Source organism: Phyllostomus hastatus, unplaced genomic scaffold, assembly GCF_019186645.2.
Source record: "Phyllostomus hastatus isolate PE091 unplaced genomic scaffold, TTU_PhHast_1.1 phas_contig_159, whole genome shotgun sequence".
NCBI classification, from domain to species: Eukaryota; Metazoa; Chordata; class Mammalia; order Chiroptera; family Phyllostomidae; genus Phyllostomus; species Phyllostomus hastatus.
In genome coordinates, this window is record NW_025333640.1 from 25656060 (window position 1) to 25678872 (window position 22813).

A 22813-nucleotide genomic window follows, 5' to 3' on the forward strand; every position below is an offset into this window, starting at 1 on the left:
AGTGCACTGCATCCATGCTCACCTCCTGCTGTGCGGCCTGGTTCCTGGCGGGCCACGAACCGTGTGGCCCAGCCGCTGGGGACTCCTGAGTCTAAAGTCCCATCCGCTTTTTCCCTAACAGCCCTTATTCTCTCCCATCTCCGGAAGTTGCTGCTGGACATTTCTTCTTTCCCCTACTGGCCTCGCAGTCTCCCGTCCCCCAACTCTCACGCCACGTCTGACTCAAAGCAGGCATTGTACTGAGTGAACACATGACCTATATACTTTGAGACCAAAACGTATGCAAAACTCACAAATTCCAAGGCACAACCCCAACCTGAAAATCCTTGGGAATTTCACAGCGCCCTTTCCCACCTGGGAAATACAATTTTCTGGTTTGCAAACGAAGAAAGGCCTTGATAATATTTTTGGCTCATGAACACTTCTTTTAAAACAGCATCTTACTGGGGATGAAGCCAGCACATATGGATTAGGTTTCCTACAAAGTACACATGGATTTTATGAGAGCGGCAGAGAGGCGAGGATAAAATGTGATCTCCAAAGCAGATTCACTAGGGGTCTTGTTCTAACTCCAAAATGAAGCCAAAGTTTTCTTGCTTTAATTATACATTGCAAGTTTCTTCTTCTGCTTTAGGGACTGTCCTAGTTAGTCAACATTTTTCACATTCCTAGGGCAGAAATATAAGCAACAGAGGAAAAGAACACATCTTTTCTTTCTTCTATGGCTATCTTTCCTCCACAGACACTACCTGGGTCTCTTCATTCCCTTTCTAGTTTCCCCTCCTGAGTTAGAATATTTTCCCTCCTCCCAAGATCACTGTCTTTAACCTCCCCTCTCCTTACTTCCTTTCTCTTTTTCTTTTCATTCTCAACCATATACTAAAAGATCTCTATCCCTCCTGTACCACGGTCAAGTCTTTGGGTGGCATCTGTGCATTCGCTGTCAAGCAAGCCTGTGGCTCATGTGGGTACAGATGTCTATATAAAGTTTTCCTGCAAAACCACACTTGTCAGCAGAAGTATTATTCCTCATCGCAGATCCTGGACAAAGAACTGGGGAGTGAGACTGAAGCAGACAAGGGTGAAACTGGAGAAGAAAGAAGATGCTACGGGGAAATACACTCTCAGAAATGGTAACTAATCCCAGCTAACTGCTCCCTCGCCCTGCCAAGCAACCCTGTGTTTCCATACTAAACCCAGGCACTCGGCGAAGAATCTGAAACTCAGCACTGGCCCATCCCCCTTCTTGGTAGAAAACTTCAGAGCTTCCATTAACATCCGTTGTGCTTCCCTAGCATTATGTAGCCTGGCCACAGAAAGGGAGAGAGGGAAACGGAAAGCCCTCTCTGGAGGTTGCTCCATAAGAGCTTGATCTCTGAGAAGGGGTCCAGTTCCATCTGCTGCCAACCATTACAGTAGGTTCAGCAATGCCACTTGGAAATTCCTCTAATTTGTTAATAGGGTGGAAGCTGCCCTACCTACTTCCCAGCAGAAAAATCATGTACTTATTATCTTCCCAGCTTCAAATAGGAAAGCAGGAAGCCACGGCACTCAGTGGAGACCCAAAGCCAGTGTTCTCACAAATGAACTGGATAAAAGTGTCCTAATCGGGAGTTAATCTAATGATAGCTGCATTTACTAAACATTGTAGTCTAGTAATTATTTGCTTTTTTAAAAAATGAATAGCAGCCACCAACCTCTCTGGACAGCTTCGTGCACACTATTGAAGCTTAAGGACGGCTTGACGGGACCGTAAAAGGCACAGATGCACCATCACCTCCTGAAAACCAAGAAACAAAACATGCCCCACCAACTTCTCATACCCGTAAACAAGTTGCTTTCACTAGGTTGGGAAAGAACACCTCTGACCAGGGTCACGTTTTTTCACTGAGAACGAGTACTCCAACAAGCTAGAACTGTCCTAGCAAACGGCGAACGCAGCCAGGACCCAAGAAATGCTCTTGCAGGGCTTCACTCCAAGGGACTGTCCCTCTGTGTGACTGTCTCTTTCCCACTCCTTTGACCCCCTCAGAATGTACTGAGTTCATCAGTGCATCCAACAAATACTCACTGAGCACCAGATATGTACCAGGTTTTATTCTGAATATACAGAAAAGATCTCTGCCCTCAAGGATCTAGCAGGGAGAAACAGCTAACACCTGAGGAAATAACTAAGTAAATTATACACTATGTCAGACAGCGGTAATGCTAGAGGATACAAGCCCCCAAATAAACTTCCAGCTCCCAGACTGTGACCTGCTTTCTATCAAGTGCTGTAATGTTCACCTTCACATCCCAGCACCTAATACACGCTTGGCATATACTGCAATCTCACTTTTTAAAAAAGCTTGTCATCAACAAATAAGTAACCAAGAGTTTGAACAGCTTTCAAATTCCCTCTCTCAGAGGAAAAATGATTAGCAAGGTCCTGACCTGTAACTGGCAGAATGAGAAAAAGAAGTCTGAAAGTCCTTGAAAGAAATTTATTGTATTTTGAAAAATCATGTATACCCCTTGATTAGAGAAACAAGTCACAAGATGTGTCACCTAAGAGATTACTCCTTTCAAATCAGAGATCCTTAACCTGGGGTCTCCAGATTCATGGGAAACGATGTGAAGTTTTCTGGGGAGAATATGACACAGACTGACAAAAATATTTTCCCTGTGTCACAGAAATAGAATCTGAGTGAGAAATCCAAGGATAGAAATGAAGGCAGAGGGAAAAGAAACCAAAAAAACAGTTCACAATTGCATAGTCAATACTCCTTTGCATCTGGATGAAATATCTCCTCCTCGCACCAGTGAAGCAGCGGAAGGCCAGGTGGACTTCCATTGTGAAGCTCCATCAGAAGAGAGAAGCTCGAGGCGAATCTCTCAAAAGTAAGCTCATCATCATGATAATTTCAAGGACAGAGAGAAGGAAATCATTTTACATCACAAGGTGACAAGCCAAATACAGCAATTCCTTTTAGGAAAAAATAATACACAGCTTTACCTTTTCATGATTTTCAATTAAGATTTCCACAACGATGTTCTGAAACTTCAGATCCATGATGGCAGCGACGGTTTCCTCCTGCGGCCTCATCAGAGTTGGTCCAAACACCACTCCCAGATTTGCCACAGTCATCAGGTTCTGCTTGGAGTGGTCTGACACGCTAATGTTGATGTGGTGGTGGGGGGAGGGGAGAAAGGTCTCTGGTTAAAAGACGACCAAAAACTGTGGAATGTAGAGGATTCTGCAACCCTACATTTCCCTAAAAACCAGGACTCAGTTGCCCTCCCTGTCTGCAAATGACTGGATCCGACAAGACCGTACACAACGAGGCCCCTGCCTGCCGTTCCGCTTCTCTCGCGGATGCTCTCTGCCCCAGCCACAGTGGCTGTCTTCATAATTCCACGTACACGCTGAGCTTGTGTCCCTCCAAGGCCTTCATTTACTATTGCCCTCTGCTTACTACATCCCCTCCTTCCCCAGATCATTGTACCCCTGCTTCCAAGGACTACGAGACTTAGAAGAATTACCTTCACAAGCACGGAGACCTTGGTCAGGGCACCCACGTTCACCCCTTGGGCCCGGTGAACCACCTGGACAACTGTTCTCAGCAACTCAAAGGTCTCACCCGCAAACCGACTTTCCATAGCAACCCTCTCTGCAGCCCCACCCCCAGCATGTACGCACTCCGTCTCCACACCCTACTGTGCCTCTTGACCACGTCTCACCTGAAAGTATTTTACATTCCTGTCTGTTTTCCCTTTATTATCTTTTCCCCTTGGAAAGACAGGACTTCCTGAAAAGTATCTTATTCAGTTCTGTATCTACTAGCATGTAAAAAAGGCATTCAATAACTATTTGTTGACCAAATGAATGAATGGCGACACCAGCACTAGGACTCGCGCCAGGTCATATTATCTTCTGGCCTTTCCGTTGCTTTTCATATAAAATAAAGGCTCGAAACCACAGTGTTCCTCAGCTTCCTCTAGCCTCAAAAACTCTAATTACTGTAATCGAGGAGTCATATATTTGAAGAAAGGGCTAATTTCTCTACTGGATTATTAGATTTCACTTCCTTTTTAAAGAGGAAATAAAAAGAATAGAACAGATCTTATGAAATAACTACCTATTACTGATTAAACAAATTTAAAGGACATTTTCAAACTTAGAGTTAGGTAGGTGTGAAACCAAGCTAAATTTGCTAACAGACTTAATAATCACATTTCCAGAACCTGTGTACAGGGAAGTGTATAATACTCTCTTCTCTTACTTCACATCAAACCCCAAGTTGCTGGCAGTGATGTTAAGCAAATAATTACACAGCTTCATGAAAGCATCGTATTTCAACAGTCTCATCCAAAACACACACAGTGAGTCAGATGTCCAGGCTGCCCTTCCAGGTGTGGTCCCCCAGTATGGTGCTTACAGTCCAAATTTCAACCGCTACAAATCCAGGAACACCACGCAACACCCACAGCAACACGAAGGAAGGCAGGCAGAGAGAGGGGCTTACTTTGTTAAGTGTTTCACCAAAATATCCAACATTTCTTTATTTTTTTCTGGCAGCTTGTGCACCAAGAAATGGATAGCATTCACACGAGACTCTGGGCTCCCACTTTCTTTAAAAGAGAAGAACAACAGTTAGTTTTCAGAATCAAATACATTCCTAAAAATCACCAAATACAGTATCTCATCTGTTCAACGTCTCCAGGTAATTTGAATATGGTTTGCCACCTTCCAAAGGAAGAGAAAATCCATCCCTCTCCCTATTCTTAATCTCTGCGCACCCCCCACGAGGGGTGTCCATGGGGCTGGGGTCCACGCCTTTCCCTCACCACTGACACCAAACAAGGGCGAACCGCCTCTCCTCCGGCACACTGCACTTCTACTGTGCTCGCCACGCACTGGCATGGGGCTTGTCACTGCGTCACTGCCCCACAGTGGAAGGAAAATACAATTATCAGCAAATAAATTCTTCCCCAGAAAGAGACGCTCACATCCTAGTCCCCAGTATCTCGGAGTGCGACTGTTTTAAAACACACCCGGGATTTGTGCTAATCAGGTATTACGGTGAGACGTGCAGGCATGAGAATGACTCCCACAAAGGAAGAAGTTTATCCGCACAGATTCCGAGGAAAAGGAGGCATGTCGTGCCACGCTGGGCCAGTCCAGAGGAAGCAGGAACACGGGGAAGCGCAGACAAGAAGCTTTATTGGGGTTTCTATGTGCAGGAACAGGAGAGGCAAAGTAAGCAGGCTCAGGACTGGTCTGGATTCGTTCGGGGGGCTCTGGGGCATAGGGGCTGTCCTCGGCTGTCCGGTACCTGGCCCTAGGTGATTAGGGCAGAACATGTAAGAGCCCAAAGAGGTGGGCAGGGTGGTCTCTGGACTGCTTGGACGGCTCATGGGAAGCACGCTCAGGTTTACTCTCATCAGGAACAGGTAAGTCCCGGGAGGTTAGTCTCTCAGGATCAGTAAAGCCCCAGATGTTAAAACATCAAATAAAAAGACATGCTTAACAGAGTGATTTCATTTGGGAATACGGTCCTTGCAGAGATGTCATCAGCTAAGATGAGATCATACTGGAGACACATACTAGAATGTTCACGGAAGTGGCACTCTTGACAAGAGTCCAAAGCTGAAACCCCACCCAGGTATCCCTCAACAGTGAAACAGGTGAACAGATGGTGGTATATTCATACAATGGCATACTGTGCAACCAGGATGAAGGAACTACTGAGCCACTCCACACAGGTGGATCTCACAGGATAAGCAAAGGAAGCCAGATGCAAAAGATTATATTCTGTTAATTCCATTTATGCAAAGTTCAAACGCGGCGGCCCTGCCTGAGAGGTCAGAAGTCGGGCAAGTGCGCATGTGAGATGGGGTGGACAGTGGACGGGCGGGTATGAGACAGAGGTCCCGGGGCTCAGATAACGTAGCAGTTCTTGATCTGGGCGCTGACCACATGGCTATCTTCACTTTGCAAAAGTCCGTTAGGCTGCACACTTATTATCTGTGCACATTTCTGTTACGTGTCAACAAAAAGTTCACTGAAATTAAAATTGCCCCAACCAGTCTCACCCTAAGGTAAGCCAGTAAATTCTAGTTCAATCCTTTGAGTTTTCCTCCCTTTTTTTTGTGATGAGATGTTCAAACAGCCCATTTCGTCTCATTTATCATGGGCGTTCCTCCATGTCATTAAATGGCGCTCCACATCATCAGTTTTATGATGAGTTAGGTTGCTTTCAGCGTCTATAAGATTACGTTTGCTCCAGTTTACCCTTCCATAGTAGTGTTTTAGGAGTGGGGAATGGGATTTTACAACACAGGACACAGTTGTGGCTACAGAGAAAAAAAGCAAAAAGACTAAGAAACAAAAAGGAATGTGTGATAAAGCAGAACACAAATAACCAAACCATACCACGTAATGAAAGACTCGTAGACACAGATTACATGGGACACTGAACATGTAAGTACAACTATCTGAAGAGTTGGGAAGTAAATCACCATCAAGTTTTTAATCTGGGGTTGACACTAAGATTGTACTAAATCAAAGCTGGAGAAAAATAAAAGCATAAACTATATTAGTATTTTCAATTCACAACTTTAATTTCTTTTTACTTCTTACTGAGTTTACTGGGATTGCACCGGTTAGTAAACGTATATGGGTTTCAGGTGTACAGTTCTATAATATGACATCTGTACACGGTACTGTGTGTTCACCACCGCATGTCATGGCTCCTTCCCTCACCATTTATGCCCCCCATACCTCTTCCACTCGCAGCTTTCATTTTAAAATTAAAGCAGGGACTCCAGAGAAGTCTAAAGATCCAAGGGAATAAAAGGATAACTGCTTACGATAAGAATTTTGTGCATTCAAAATTAAACAGTATTGAAAACTCTGCACTAAACAGCTCCTTTTTAACTCCTGTGTCTATCTTGTCAGTAAAAATCACCTTTCCCCAATGAAAACCTGATTTAATATTTTTAGATTTATTACTTATTCAGAAACACAAGATTGAGAAATTGTTTTCCTTCCTCTAAAGGTAAGGGTCTTCATTTCTAAAAACAGAATTGGTTTTGAAAAAGAGTCCAAATCCCACTGTCTGTTTTGAGTTTCTCTCCCTCTCCAATCCCATCTCACTGGAATCACACACACACTTCTTTCTCCAAGTCTGCTTTCTCCTCCTTCTTCCAAATAGAAGGACTTTAGAAAGTGAGGCTCTTAAAGAAAAACTACTTTTTTCTCCATTTCTTTTTATTTTTACATTGATCACAGCTTTCTATTAATGGACATTTCCGTGTGGCTACAACATAGTAATAACTTTAAGGTACTCAAAAAAAAGTTTCTAACGTAAATGAATTCTCTTCAGTTTTAATCTATATTACTGACAAAAAAATGAAAGGCGTAACTTTTTTAAAATCTAGGACACTGAATTAACCATAACATCAAATCCCTAGCACATGCCAAGGAATTGGGAGTTTGCTGTAAGAGCAAACGCATTTTTAACCATGTAACTGAGACATCAGCGTCCCCACCACTTAATGTCTCTCTGTTTATGACCCTGTGCCCACTAACGGAGGCTGAGCAAGACATGCTCGTAGCTTCCTGGAGCTTATCCAAGATACACGGGCAGGTAAATGTTAAATTATCTCAGTATTTAAATGCTGTATGTCAACAGCACTCAGTTCGCAGGGGACTAGGGGCTTCTTCAGTCAACAGACATCAAGTTTCCCAGTTCTTCGGTGGAAGATCCTATCTCCTCAGAAATGAGTGCATCAGGCTAAGACAGCTTGATGCCATTAAGCATTCGATTCTTTTAGTTTCCGGTTTTCCAAGTCCTCCCCCACCAAGACCCTATAATTTTGTCTTGCTTCCCATGCTTATTTACCAACGAGAACAGAACATTCTGGGTAGGCAAAGACCAGTGCCCTGGATCCTATAATAGTTACTAGTTTTCATCATAAATGACTAAAGGCCTTTGTGAATATGATTTTGCTTCCCATGTACCTTGACTCCTGAGCATACCAACACAAGTGTTCTGGTCTAGGGGGCTGAACTTTCCTGTGTGATGACAGAGTAGGTGCCCGGGCTTCGGCTGTCATTCTCACACTAAGTTTGACATGAGTCCCATCCAGAAGGATGGGTCCACTTCTTACCAATATATGATGTATCAAGAAATCTGAGCCTGCGAGGCTAAGACACAGATCATGGACTACAATGTTCTCAAAGGTAATCAACACCATCTACACACCCAGGTAGATGCTTTCCAGCTTTCCCCAGGTGGCTACGATCTTTTGCATTCCTGTGTAGACCTAGTAAACTTTTATATTCTCACAAAAATATAGATATATACAAGTATATGTATAAATGTGTGTGTGCATATATACGTATATGTACATATGTATATATATATATGTGTGTGTGTGATACATTTGTCTGCCCCCCAGTTCCTAACTCAGAGCTCCCAAAACCCTTGTAAATAGGGGTGTGCTCAGATCATCTTTGTTCTAATATTTAGTCTTTGACCCTAGATTCTGATACCGAGCTACCAAGACCTCCACAATTCATTGAGGGACAGGAGTGTCTGACACCAAGCTCCTAAGTCCCTTGGAATTTCCCGGGTGGTAAGAACATCTTTTGTTCTAATGAGGTGACTTGGGGTAGGCCCTGACATGGTCACCAGAAAGATCCAGCCGTGGTTAGCATCTTGGGATTTTCAGCCCCACCCCCCATTCTCCAGAGACGCAAGAGGGGCTGGAAATGGAGTTAAAAATCCCTATCGCCTACACGATACAGCGTCCATAAAATCCCAAAAGTAGAGGGTTTGGAGAGCTCCCAAGTGCGTGGACATATCTACACGATGGGGAGGTGGCGCACCCCAGCCACACGGGGACAGAGGCTCCTGAGCTCGGGACCCTTCCAGTCCTCGCCCCATGTACTCCTAACCCAGCTATTCATCTTCACATCCTTTATTATATAGTTAAGTTGCTAAACTGAAGTCTGATTTTCCCTGAGTTCTATAAGCCTTTCTAGCAAATTACAAATCCAAGGGCAGATAGAGAACCCTGATTTCTAGCCAGTCAGAATTACTAGGGACAACCTGAGACCTCTGACTAGTGTCTGAAGGAGGGACAGTCTTGTGGGACTGAGTGTAACCTATGGGATCTGGTGCAAATTCTATGTAGCTAGAATCAGAACTGAACTCAACCGTAGGACACTCCGCCGGTGTCACAGCACTGGCTGGTATGGGGGAGAAACCCACACATCTGGTGACGAGAAGTGAAGCACTGTGTGTGTGAGGAAAGGAGAAACACAGGAGCGGCTTTCCTAGACAGATCGTTTCTAGTTCCTTTCAGTAAATTTAGTTAACTCTCTCAGTTGAGAGAGTTTGGTGAATGCTCTTAATTTTCTCTAAGGAAGAAAAAAGTTTAATTTCCCGACTCATTCAACATTGAACATTAAGTCAGTATTTCTTAACAATGAAAAATAAGAAAACTTTTTTCCTTCTGCGGTGACAATAAAATTAAATGCATTTTTGTATCCTGTGCTTCAGAACTATTAACTCATAGATAACTCTACAGGGGAGAAACTGATGAGAGAAAATGAAGGACCCAAGAGACGCTTTCTGAAGCCTAGGCAGGGACGGCCACAGAGACCATGGCAACACCAGAGAACAGTCGGAAACCACCACACAGGGCTGACAAGCATCAGAACCCACCTTCCATTCTGCAGTGACAGGAGGTAACAAAGACAGGCAATGCTTGTAAGTTTAGCAGTCAGCTCAGCTAACAGACATTCAGCAAAACAAGGTAATCACTGCCATTGTTAATGGAAAACGATAGCTTAACCACAATCCCAACTCTCCAATGATCTTCAAAAAGAGAGACTGCTTCTGGCCACCCGATTCCTGTAACTGTTTTATTCAATTCGTGAAACTACACAGGCAAGAGATCAGAGGATCCGCTCCCAAGAGGAAAAGCGGGCACTGACAACAGCGCTCCCAGGAGCCAGATAAAAATCTCAAGTCTGCATGACAAACGTGGGCCCCTAAAATATGCCCGGTCAATAAGTGCCCTTCTTCTCGTTAAATAAGGTAACCACAGGTCCCACTCCGCTGCAACTCAAGGGAGGTGCAAACACATGCCAACAATGGCCGCAGCGACAGTCTTTTTCTTCGGAACGGGCCTGTTACTCAAACTGGGAAGCCTCCGTTACAGCATCCCTGCACAAATTCGGGAAACAAGGCGCAAGGCCCTGGTCCAGCAGGTGATGACGCCTTTTGTATTTGTCAGTCTCTTCCACTACATTGCTCAAGGGCAGTCTCAACCAGCTCCTTCAGCTGATGCCCCACCACTCCTTGTAAATTCCTTCACCACCATCTGTAAATTCCTACCTCTCAGGAAGCCTTCCTCTGCTAAAATGCATCGACGTTAGAATTTCAACCACACGGGCTTCGGTTACAAGGCATGATAATAGTGACACTCACTTGTAATGTAAAACCTTATTCCACCGTCCCTTTATCTTTCTCCCATTCTCAGAGGATCCTAGATGAAAACTGGCACTCTCCCGCTTTTTCCAGTCTCCAAGGCGGACAACATGAAACAATTGTCCTCCAAGCGGAGTTTCATTTCTCTCTCCCCCGTTTGCCAAAAATGCCACAGGGAAGAAATCAAAACAACTGAGCATTCGCTTGAGTTTCTGCCAAGAAAACTTTCCCCCATTTCCTTCATCACACAAATTCTCTTTAAAAAAAAAAAAACCCTCTTCCACATAAAAATAAAATTGCCCAGGACCGTAGTTTTCCCCTTTTCTGAAAGCCGTTTCACACGCAGAGTCTGAGTGGGCCCACGCAGAGCTTCCCTCTGCAGCGCACCCGAAACCCGCACACTGGCCTGAGCAAGGGCCTCCCGGAAAGGTGCCATTTAAAGCGATGTTCCGGCAGCAGTACCGCAGGACCCAAAGGGGTTGCTCTAAGTTTTCTGACAGAATGAACTATGGAACACATCCGAGGGAGAAAAAAATAAAAGGAAATGAACGTACAACGACAGCTACTGTCGGTGCACCCGTGAAAACGAAACTGCAGGTCTCAGCTGGTGGAGCTGGGGCTGCGAACTTACATCAAGACGCCTGTAACCTGGCAAGCCACTGAACACCTCTTCAACTTCATTTCCCTAACTATTAAGTACCTAAGAGCAGCGTACTTCAGGAGGCTCTAATGATTCAACACCATGTGTCAAACATAAAATCAGAGGTGTATGATAAAACAGAAAACAAAAACAAGACTTCAAATAAATATGAGTCACCAAAAATGCCATCAAAACTAAAATTCTACCAACGCTGGGCTTTTTTCATTTAACATTTTATCGCATATGATTCACTCTATCAAATACTGTGTGGACTTCTGGCATTATCTCAAAATATTGTTTTCTGCCTTTAATTTTCAAATCTTTCTAAGGCAAGCCATTTCCAACCTGCTAATCTCTCCAAATCTGCTCATCTCCCTAACCTTCCTCGAGTTAAATATATCCATGTTCCCGCAGCATTCTGTTCATCCCATTATTACACATCTGATGAGCAGTGGGAGGTGTGCATTGACTCCTGAGCCGAAATTCTTTCACAGCTCCACATTCCTGGTATCTATCAGCATTAGCATACAGTAGACAATGAATAACTGTGAATGAACGAATTTATCAATTATCCACTTTTTCACCTTTTCAAAGGTGAAAAGAAACCCAAGATCTTCTACAGTGAATTCTATTTTTAATATCAATTACAGTAATGACGGAAAATCATTTTCACGTGGAAATTACAGCTCACACACACTATCGACCACAAACCTGTGCCTCTGCACCTCCGAGTGATACTTACTGACGGGAACGATGAAATCCCCATGCAGCTTGTAGGTCATGAGAGGCTCCGGGAGGCTCCTGCAGGGAAAGAACAGCGTGGCGTCAGTGCACAGCTCTGCACAGGCCCACCCTCTCTGGGTTCGCTGTTTTAAGACAGGCATATTCAATATGCTGTGTATTTCTCAGTAATGCATAAAACTCCCCCAGGGAATACTTTTATGTATCAAAAAGATCCATAAATCAAATGGATTAGTTTGTTAAGTGCTATCTGTACCAGGCACTACCCCAGCTTAAGCAGCCAGGAATTCCTATCAGACTTAAGCACATGGTATTTCACATTTCATCTCGGAAAGTACCTTTACAAGCATCTGATTATATATACAAAACTCCCCTCCACACATTTACTTGTTGATAGCCATATATTCTATTCAACCAACTGTAATCATATAATTTTGCAAATCATCTCTAAAATATTGAGAATATATAAAGAAAAGATTAAGCAAATTCAAAGAAATCAAATTCTCTCCTCTTACATATCCCTTTTATAAATATGTAAAATCCACATTTCGTTTATGCGTATGAAATAATACAATATAGATATGAAGTAAAATTGAGGACAACTTCAAAAATACCCACATCATTATAATCTTCTACTAAAATAGATTACATAAATGGTAGTGTATTTTGTCCTGTGGTCCACGGAATGCTACAGTTCTACATGTATATGTAGTTAAAATTTTTTAAAAAACAGCTCTTTGAACTCCACAAACACCTGAACACTTAGAGAAGAATCAGTCTGGTCTACCTGTCCCATTGCTGGAGGACAATCCGGCAAGATAGTAAGAATATTTAAAATGTTTAAGTCATGTAACCCAGAAATTCCTCAAGTGTTTTAAAAAAAAAACAAAGATGCACACACACAGATTTAAAACATATTCAAAAGTCAAGAAAAATGCCAAGGAATAAAGGATCATTTCATATTGTTAAAGAGATCAATTCGTCAGCAAGATCTAACAATTCTCAATGTTCACGGATCCAACAACAGGAGCTTCAGAATGCAGGGAGCAAAACTGATGAGACCACAAGGAGCACGAGAGAAAACTGTAACTGCGGCCAAGACTTCAATACCTCTCTGTCTGAATAACGGGTAGAACAAGCAGACAGAAAATCCGTTTGAATACAGAGGATTTGAACAGAGTGATCAGCCAACTTCACCTAACTGGTGTATCCTTCACGTAAGTGACACTTCGTCCGAGTGCATTCTCTCCCAGAGCACTTGGGACATTTGTCAAGATAGACCATATTCTGGAACATAAAACGAATCTCAATAAATTGAAAAGAATTCCATTTGTACAGGGTATTTCTCTGCTTACAACAGAAAAGGAATTAGATATCAATAAGAGAAATATATCTGGAAAACCCCAAGGAAAATAAATTAGGAAGTATTTTGAGCTAAATGCAGTATATCACATATTAGAATTTGAGGGTTGTTTGTAAAGTAATATTTGGGGATAAATTTTAACTGCTAAATAGCTGTATTATTAGAAAAGAAGTCTTGTATCAATTACTTTTTTCTATCTTAGCCAGAAAAAGGGGTCGATTATACCCAAAATAAGCAGAGCAGAATATAAATCACAGCAAAAATCAGTGAAATAGGAACAAAAATCAGAAAATAAACAAACCCAGTTCTTTGAGATAATCAATAAAATTGATAAAGCTAGCCATAATGACTAAGAAATAACACAGGGAAGCCACAAATTATCAATGTCAAGAATGGCAGAGACGGGTGCAGAATCACTACAGCCTCCAAAGGTACTAAAAAGAAAATGAGGGAATGTGATGAACAGTTGGATGTTCACAAATTCAACAACTTAGATTAAATGGCCAAATGTCTTAAAAGACAAAAACTCCCAGCTCACTTCAGAAGAATCAAGCAACCTAAGTAGTCCTATATCTATTAGAGAAACTGAATTTGCAGTTTAAAATTTGCCAGTAAAAAAACTCTAGGCCCAGATGACTTCACTGGTGAATTCTAGCAAAGAAAAGAAGCATGCCAATTCTATACAAATTCTTCCAGAAAAAGTAAGAGGGAATACTTTCTCACTCATTCTTTGACATCAGCATTGCTGTAGTTCCAAAATTAAGGGCATACAAAGAAAACTACAGACCAATATTATGAATATAGATGTAACTGTTCTAAATAAAATGTTAGCAACTCAAATTCACGGAGATAAATAAAAGGATAATACATCACAAATTTATCTCAGAAATGCAACACTGCCTTAATATTAAAGCAAAATCCATGTAACTCTCCATACTGGTGAACTAAAAAAGAAAAATTCTATGATCATCTTGACAGGTGATTCAGGGGAGAAAAAAATAGTTTTTCCCACAAATTGTTCCGGAACAACTGGACATCCATATTCATAAGTGAACTTGGATCCACACCCCATATCTTCACAAAAATTAACTCAAAATAGACCACAGATCTAAGTATAAAACCTCAAACTATAAAACTTCTCAAAGGAAATAGAAAACCTTTGTGCCTTTGAATTAGAGAAAGATTTCTTGAGACATCACATAAAAACAACTGATAAGCTGGATTTCACTAAAATTAAAAACCATTTGAAAGATGCTGTTAAGAGAGTAAAAAGACAAGCCACAGATATCAGAAATCATATGCAAAGCATGCTATCGGAGAAAGGATTTGCATCCAAAATACATCAAGAATGGTCAAAACATCATAACAAGAAAAATAACCCATTTTTTTTATTGCATGAAAGGCATGGACAGACACCTATTCCAAGAAGATACATACATAGCAAAATAGCACATAAGAATGTTTAATATTATTAGTCATTATGGAAGCACGAATTTAAAAGCACAATGAGATACCACCATACAGCTGTTAGAAAGGCTAAAATTAATAAGACTGATCATATCGAGAGTAGGCAAGGATGCAGAGAAAATGAGAGTCTTCTCCACTGTTGATGGAAATGCAAACTAGTACAACCACTTTTGGTAAAAGCTTGTCAGTTTACCAAGAAGTGAAACATACACTGACTGCAGAACCCAGACACTGCACAGACATTAGGGCTCACCCAAGAGAAAGGAAAGCCTAGGCTGAAAGATGTGTACATGAAGGCTTCTAGTTGATTCATTTTCAACAGCCAAAGCTACAAACAACCCAACTATCCAACAACGGGTGAATGGAGTTTTTAAAAAATTGGGGTGTATCCACACAACGGAACCAATAAAACACTAGTCGGCATCAAGAAGGAAAGAGCTATGCTACAACATAGGTGAATCTCTAATTATCCTGAGTGAAAGAAGCCAGATTTAAAATAAAAAAAAATACAACCACAATATTCCATGTATGTGACATTCTAGCAAATACAGAATTTTTTGTATCATGACAGAAAGCAGACTAACGGTTGCCTAAGAATAAGGCAGTGAAGAGGGCTGGTGAGAGCGAGGGATTTCAGAGGGGCAAGAGGAAACGGGGCGGGGGCAGCGGGGGTGGACGAGAGGGTCACTATTTTGATTACGGCCATGACTTCACAGATACACATTCAGGCCACACTTAGGCAAATGTACACTACACATATGGACAGTCTAAGGCATGCCAATTACACTTCAATGAAACTGTTTAAAAACAAAATAGATGTTTCCCTGGCTGGCGTAGCTCAGTGGATTGAGCTCAGGCTGCGAACCAAAGTGTCACAGGTTCGATTCCCAGTCAAGGCACATGCCTGGGCTGTAGGCCACAGCCCCAGCAACTGCACATTGATGTTTCTCTCTCTCTATCCCTCCCTTCCCTCCCTAAAAATAAAAAAAAAATCTTTTAAAAAAATAGATGCAAACATATATTTACAGGTTATGTTCCTTATATACAATTTATGATGGTGCATGCACACTCACACAGACACACAAACAATGACAAGTGTAGACAGAGAAATTGATGCACTTAGAACTCTACTGAAGAGAACAGTTCCCTTATTTCCTCTCTTTTCCCCATCACCCCCTCCACTGTCATTTAAAGATAAAAAATAAAATCAATTATACCACTAACTAAATGAAGGGAGAGAAGTAAACTTTGGGGGATTTTTTATTTCAAAATATGGAAAAGCAAGAAGTACGCAAAGAAGGAAAACTGTTATTAGGCAAAGAATGAAAGTGAAGGGTGCCGAAAGTGGGAAAATGAGGCACTCAGAAACACCAGCGAGGGAACTTTTCTCAACAAAAATGAATTTATATCTAAATATCTCCTATAAACCTCTCATCACCATATGTCTGCTAGGCAACGCAGCATGGAAAGTAAGCATTAGATACAGCTAATGTTAGGGAGGCAGCAATAAAAATGACAAGTGCCCCACAGAAAATGTATTATCCCGAGTCACCCTATCTCTCAACTTCCCAACCCAACGTGTTTCTGAGCTACAGCTCTTGGCCACCCGCTGGGATCTGCCTGAGAATATAAATCATAATATTTACCTATGCTGGCAATTTCTTCCCCCAAAGTCCCATTCCAATTTGCAGGCTTTAGAAGTTTCCTCTAGGTGAAATCATTTTACTAAAAACATCACAAAACAGTTCATTGTCCCGTCACATGGGAAACTGTTGTAACGAACACACTGCTGGAAATCAAAATTATGGTCTGAATAGATAGAAAACCAATCAGAGGGCTGGTATTCAGCCTTCTTAAAGCACTAAAAGTTAAAGAACAAATTGCCTTGAGTCAGTAGAAAAGAGGGAGATGCCATACGTATGAGGTCTATTCAGAAAGTATCCAGCCACGTACTATGAAAAAGAAACATTTATTGAAGAAGATACAAGATACAAGAAACATTGTACCTAGGACAATGATGCCTCAGTCCCCTTCAAAGTAGGCACCTTAGGACCTCACACATTTCTCCCGATAGCCATCAGCTGCCCAGTTGTACTTTCCTGAATCTCATCGACAGTCTGGAATCTCTTCCCTTTCAAAGGTGAGTTTAATTTTGGGAAAAGCCAGAAGTCACAAGGTGCCATATGTGGGCTCTAGGGGGGCTGAGTCACCTGTGTGATTTGATGTTTTGACAAAAAAACTGCACAAGATGTGATGCATGAGCGGGCATGGTGTCGTGATGAAGCTGCTAATCACCAGAAGGCCCATAGCTGTGGCCTTCTGAAGCACCTGAATAGTTCCCATGGAGGAATGTTCAAGCAAAATGTGATGCAGATTCGTTGCTTTACTCACTCAGTTATTTTGAATGTCATGGCCACACAGTACACACGCTCACTCAGCAGTGTCTACCACCCCCACTGGCAAATACAGTGAAGTCATCATTGTTCACATATGCACATTCCAGACCACTCTCCTTGGCTGCCAGGTTACATCGATGTCATGCAAACCGTTCTCACTTTATTAACAATGGTTGGATTTTTTCCAGACAGACCTTGTATGTCTGCTGTACCTATTTTTCTTTCTTCCAGACCCTGGAGGTTTTGCTTGTTTTAGTTTGGCATTTGGGGGGTTGGTTACTTCCCCCTATTGCCTCCAGCTTCCCATCCCATTAGGTGCCTGAGGTATCTGCAGCAGAATTCAAGGGCAATAAGAAAAGCTGTCTGCAGCTTTGGGCCATGGCTCCCTAAGTGGGAGCCGGGATTCCAATCTGGGCAGGCTGGCACTGAGGCCATGCTCTGGACCATCACACCTCTTACGCTGAAAGAAATGCATCTGCTTGGGCCCAACTGGGTAGTCAGAATGGAGGTACAGAAAAACTCAGTTTTCCTCCCTGGGGCACATCATCAGAAAGTGTCATTTAAATCCTAATTACTGTATTTTCAGTTGCTAAAAATAACATAGGGGAAAAGAACAGCAACCCTTCAAACCTTCCAAGTCATCTGCCATCTTACGATCATTACTTTATCACATTTAGGCAGAAGGTGTTATGTGGCTATATATGTCTTGTAACTTCCCTCCTAACATCTCATAATGTTCTGTAAGCGATGTTTAACCGTGGAATTCCACAGGATGCAACAGCGTAATGAGACAGAAAGGCAACACTATACCAGGAGCGATAAGGACCTAGCTGCAGAGAGTATCAAGACAATTTGAACTAATTCTCCTCACAAAGGGGGGGGGGGGGGGACTATGTGCAGCAGTGGGAAAACATACAAATTTACTACAAAAGAACTGGATTTCTGTCCTTGATTTCGCCCCAACACCTGAATGCCCTTGGTCAACTCCCTTACCTGTACTAGGTAGAAGCTTCCTCCTAGAGTGACAGCACGCTTTGCCAGTCAGTACCATTTGCAATCCCTTATACTTTCATCCCCCTCACCCCTTCTTCCCATCGTGCATCTAAAATAGGCTCACTCAACCTCAGCTCTGTCAACATCTGGGGCATCTGGGGGAGGAAAATGGGCTCTCTCATACACTGCAGGTCCATCTCTGGCCTCAACTCATTGCACGCCAGTAGCACGTTCTTGCCTGCAACCATGGCAACCAAGAATGTCTGCAGATAGTGCCAAGTGTCCCCTGGGTCGGGGCACAGCCGACCCGGTGGAGGATCACTGCTGTCGTATCTGGGGTAAAGCTCTCGATGCTGGGGATTCTGCAGTGAACAGGCCACCTGAGATGTCTTGTCTTCAGGAAGCTTACACTCTAATCCCAGGGCAGGGGCTGACAAGATTCGTTTTTACCGTAATCCTCACCTAAACCACTTAGGTGCTCCCAGTGGCAAACTACACACAAGCATGTAGAGTTAGCCTGCATTGTACCCCTATATAGTCTGGGGATGATGACGAGGAGGAGGATGATGATGATGTACTCCCTACTTGAAGAAAAAGTTAAAACAGTAACTGAAACGATCTAGCTTAAATACTTGAAAATATGTAGTACACACCTGAACCCACTGACAGAGTGGAATTTGTTAAGGAAGTCGAACAGCCAGACACACAGGCCCCCCGATGTAAAACATGAAGAATACAGAACCACTGTGATGCAGTCTTGCAGTGAATAAACAAACATTCTTGCAATAAATGACCTTAACCTGTACCTAATTAAGCCTATAGATTTAACTAATAGCTTACATAAAATATGATAGCTAAAGAACCCTGTTAAATGATAAGGATATAAAATACAGCCATAACCAAAAAGCAGAAAATCCTATTTTAAAAACTGACCGAGGTTCATCACCAAAAAATGTTGGGGGCTGAGGAGTGGGGTGCAGAGGAAAGAGACTCCTTTCTTTTTTTTAGAGAAAGGTTAACGATTCTCAGAAACGCTGAACCTTTTCTATTTGTAGCCAAATTTTTTTGTAATAGAAAATTTATCTTAAAACTTTAGTAAGTAAACATTTTCAAATACCTTTGTATTTGTTTTATCATTTAAACCTTTAAGTTCAAATGGTTTCGATTTTAAGCTTAAAAAAAACCTCCATTTTAGCCAAAAACATAAATGAAAGATTCAGTGAATGCAATGCCGCTCCTCCTCACTGTTTGGTAGCATTCACTTCCGGAACAGTTACAGCAGACGCCTATTTCAAACGCTGACTGTTCCCTCCGATTCTGTCCTGCTGCAGTTTACTGATGTTCATCCTGTTACTGATGTTCTTCACTCCCTCGCTGGGACATCAGCAGATGCCTCATAAACGTCCTCCTTTTAAGAAGGTTTAACTTGACTGCTAAGATTAATGGGCAGAGTCGGCATCTGCTGTGTGTTCAATGTCCAAATCGTCCCCACGTCCCTTCTGTTCCTGAGAGGAGCTTACCTCAGATACTGTTTCAGGGCACTTGTTATTGTCTTCACTTCCCAATCTACGGAGTTCTCCAGGTCCAACTCATTGCATGTTTTTACATCTAGCGAGCAAGCAATAAAAAAAAAAATTAAAACCTTGAACATTCAAAGGCCCTCTTGACTGGCTCACAAAGCTTTCATTTATAAGTGGCCAAACCACAAATAATTAATTCTGTGGTTTCCTATACAAACATTATACTCTATTTCTTATAATACTGTAAGCTATGATCTATTACTAGACATTTCTACTAGCACTTCAGAAAATCGGTAGTGGAAAATCAAAATAAATGGATAAGGGCCAGGTGAGAGGAGGGAAGAATGGGACATAGTGCAGCATTTCAGTATTCACCACTGCAAAGTGTGGACAGCTATCATGATTATCATCATTAATATTATTATTATTATTACCAGGACTACTCAGTAGCCGTGGCTTAGAGAATGTGGTATGTGCAGTGCCTGCATATTTTCAGTTGTTCAGATGGCACTGTTGCTATCACAGAGTTATGACAGGGACAACACGCAGCATTGTTAACGGCAAAATGACTATATATTAGAATACCAAAAAGCCAGTGAGAAGAAAGGATGAGTTTGGTCCCACACATCTAAGATTTATACTTATCATGTTAGGTATCTTTCTGAAGATTAATACATAAAATAGAAAAATGGTGATACATAAACTTTAAAAGTCACCTATGAGTAATCTTTCCCATTAACATTAGAATTTACACACTCATCTGGGAAATATTTATTGGAAGCCTGTGTGTAACTCTTCCGACGTTCATTCTAAATTAAACTAGTTTTCTTTGTCCTGAAAGTATGTTAATGATATGTTCTTCCAAATGGCTTTTCAAATAGCTAGGAAGCTCTGAAGACATGGGGCTTCATAAAAAAAGAAAGAGGAAGAGAAGGAGAGGGAAGGAAGGGAGGGAGGGAGGAAAGGGAGGGAGGGAGGGAGGAAAGGGAGGGAGGGAGGGAGGGAGGGTAGGGAGGGAGGGAGGGAAGGGAGATGACCAATCCTGAAAGGGAAAAAGTCAGTCCCAGATGGTGAGAAAGGCAAGCCCTCTGAGTAGGGCGGCATCTCTGATTTTGGTAAGGCTGGGCGACCGCACCTGGCTGTGGCGCAGCACCAGGATCACAAGCCCGGGCTGAAATCTCTGCCGGAGCTCTAACTACCACCCCACCCCACGCAAGTCACTTCCAAACCAATCTGAACTCCAGGCTCTCATCTGCACAAAGGAGGTCATGTAAAAGCTCTTGGGGAGCATCAAATCAGGGATGTATTCAGATGTCCACAAATTATTAAACAAGTAGGCAATGACCATAGCTGAAAGTATCAGCATTCAGGGGTGGTAACAACCTCAAAGGGAGGGAACAGCAAATAGGTTACAGTGAATGATACCACACAATGGATATAAACTTGTCTGCTTTTCTGCAACCCCATCGCACAAAGGAGAAAATAAGAGATGCATGGAGGAGACATCATTTCTCCCTCACTCCAGAATGTTTCAACTACGACCAGAAAAAAACCTAGCTGCGCCGGGGTTTTTCCTCCTCCCTTACACTGCAGTCGTCTATCCAGGGAAGGAAACATCATGTTAGTATTTCCTTTTTAAAAGCACTAAAAAGCATAATCTGTCAAAATGGGACCACCACATTATGTCACACATGCCACCAAAAAAGTTTGAGGCTTGGGTATGAGACAGGATGGATGGCAGCTGAGTGTTATTCTCAAACTTTTTGGAAATCAAGTAAAACAGGAAGTGATGGTTATTTCACGGTCATAACATCATACATATGAAGTCAATTACTCAAAAGTCTGGAGGCTTTTTAAAGCATTTCAATGGTTCTTGATTACAGCAACTGACAGCAATATGCAATAAACGACAACAATGGCAACTGACACTGATTACATTTTGATCAGTTCTCCAATTCAAAACTCATTTGTTACTAAGCTTGTCAGACAAGCCACAGGTATATGCAAGAAATCAAATTAAGCACCCTGATTAAAGGCGCAATCCTTTATAACTGGGACTGAATAATTCTGTTCTGAAGGCCTTGCCAGCCAATTACTTCAGTAACTGAATATTCTCTCTCTCATTAAATCAATTATTTAAATCTCATTTTAACACACAAGTCAGATAACATTTTCAATCAACTTGCTTTTAGCAAATCACCATTTTTAAACCCTTCTAATGGTAAGGCTTCTAAATGAAATCTTTTCTTTTCAGCTTTCTACCAAATTACCATTCCATGAATTCAAAGGACAGCTTTAATGCAAAAATAAAGCTATCCTTTGAATTCATGGAATAAAAAGAAACTGTTACATCAGAAGCTAATAACTCCATTGTGTCTACAGTACCAAACCTCCATTAAATTTTACTGTTTTCAAATAAGTCAATCGTCCACAGGAGCTTTTTTACAATCAGTGGATGCACTGGGACTAGGTAAATTTGTTTATAACTTATTTGGGATTTGAACTTAAAATGCATTTCACTGTTCAAACTGAACATATGTCCTATCATAAATTAGGTAAAAAATGTGCTTCCTTTCTGACCAAGAGAAACCACCTTGTGGATTACTTAAAAATCAAAATTAACAAGCACAGATACAAACAACTGACTTTTTATTTGGGTTAAAGTTTCATAATTTTGTAACTAGCCAGTGGTCATGCTTTTGAAACAGGACATTTTCAGCCCAATCTACAGGCAAGTGTTGCCACTGACCTGGTCTCATTTGAAAGAACTTGTGAAGCACAGTGACTGAATGAATTTTGAAAATGAAGTTTTTTTTCAGCTGTTAGTTTTCTTTTTCACCAATCTATGTGAAAAAGTTCTCCTACAAAGCAAACACGATAATATTTTAAAAGTAAAACACTTCTAAATTAGTTTTGTTTTCTATGGTTCTCTAACTTTAAGACCATCCAAACTTTTTTGCAAATTAGGTTTATTTAGAAACAACCACCACATCCATCAGCCACATCAGCTACTATCACATTTTCTCTCACTCCGCTGCTCTAACGTTTTCGTTCTCAAGTGGGGAAAAGGCAGAATACATGAAATTCTAACTCATCTCAGTTCTAAACGACTGATAACGATAGCAATTAATCTGCTACATTCTCGCCCCATCAACGAAAAACATGACTCACCCCAAAACACCTCACCTAATATTTCTCCTGCCTTCCCC

The 22813-nt window shown here is 41.8% G+C and overlaps 1 protein-coding gene across 2 annotated transcripts in view; it reads right to left on the minus strand.

The window, feature by feature from the left end:
* ARHGAP10 (Rho GTPase activating protein 10) overlaps window positions 1–22813 on the minus strand; it is a 236185-nt gene that overhangs the window by 68581 nt on the left and 144791 nt on the right. For both annotated transcript variants that reach the window (XM_045831665.1, XM_045831667.1), the window contains 4 exons: window positions 19605–19692; window positions 11867–11925; window positions 4506–4611; window positions 2996–3155 (listed from right to left, as the gene is read on the minus strand). In XM_045831665.1, the coding sequence (XP_045687621.1) occupies window positions 2996–3155; window positions 4506–4611; window positions 11867–11925; window positions 19605–19692 (413 nt within the window). The remainder of the gene's footprint in view (window positions 1–2995; window positions 3156–4505; window positions 4612–11866; window positions 11926–19604; window positions 19693–22813) is intronic.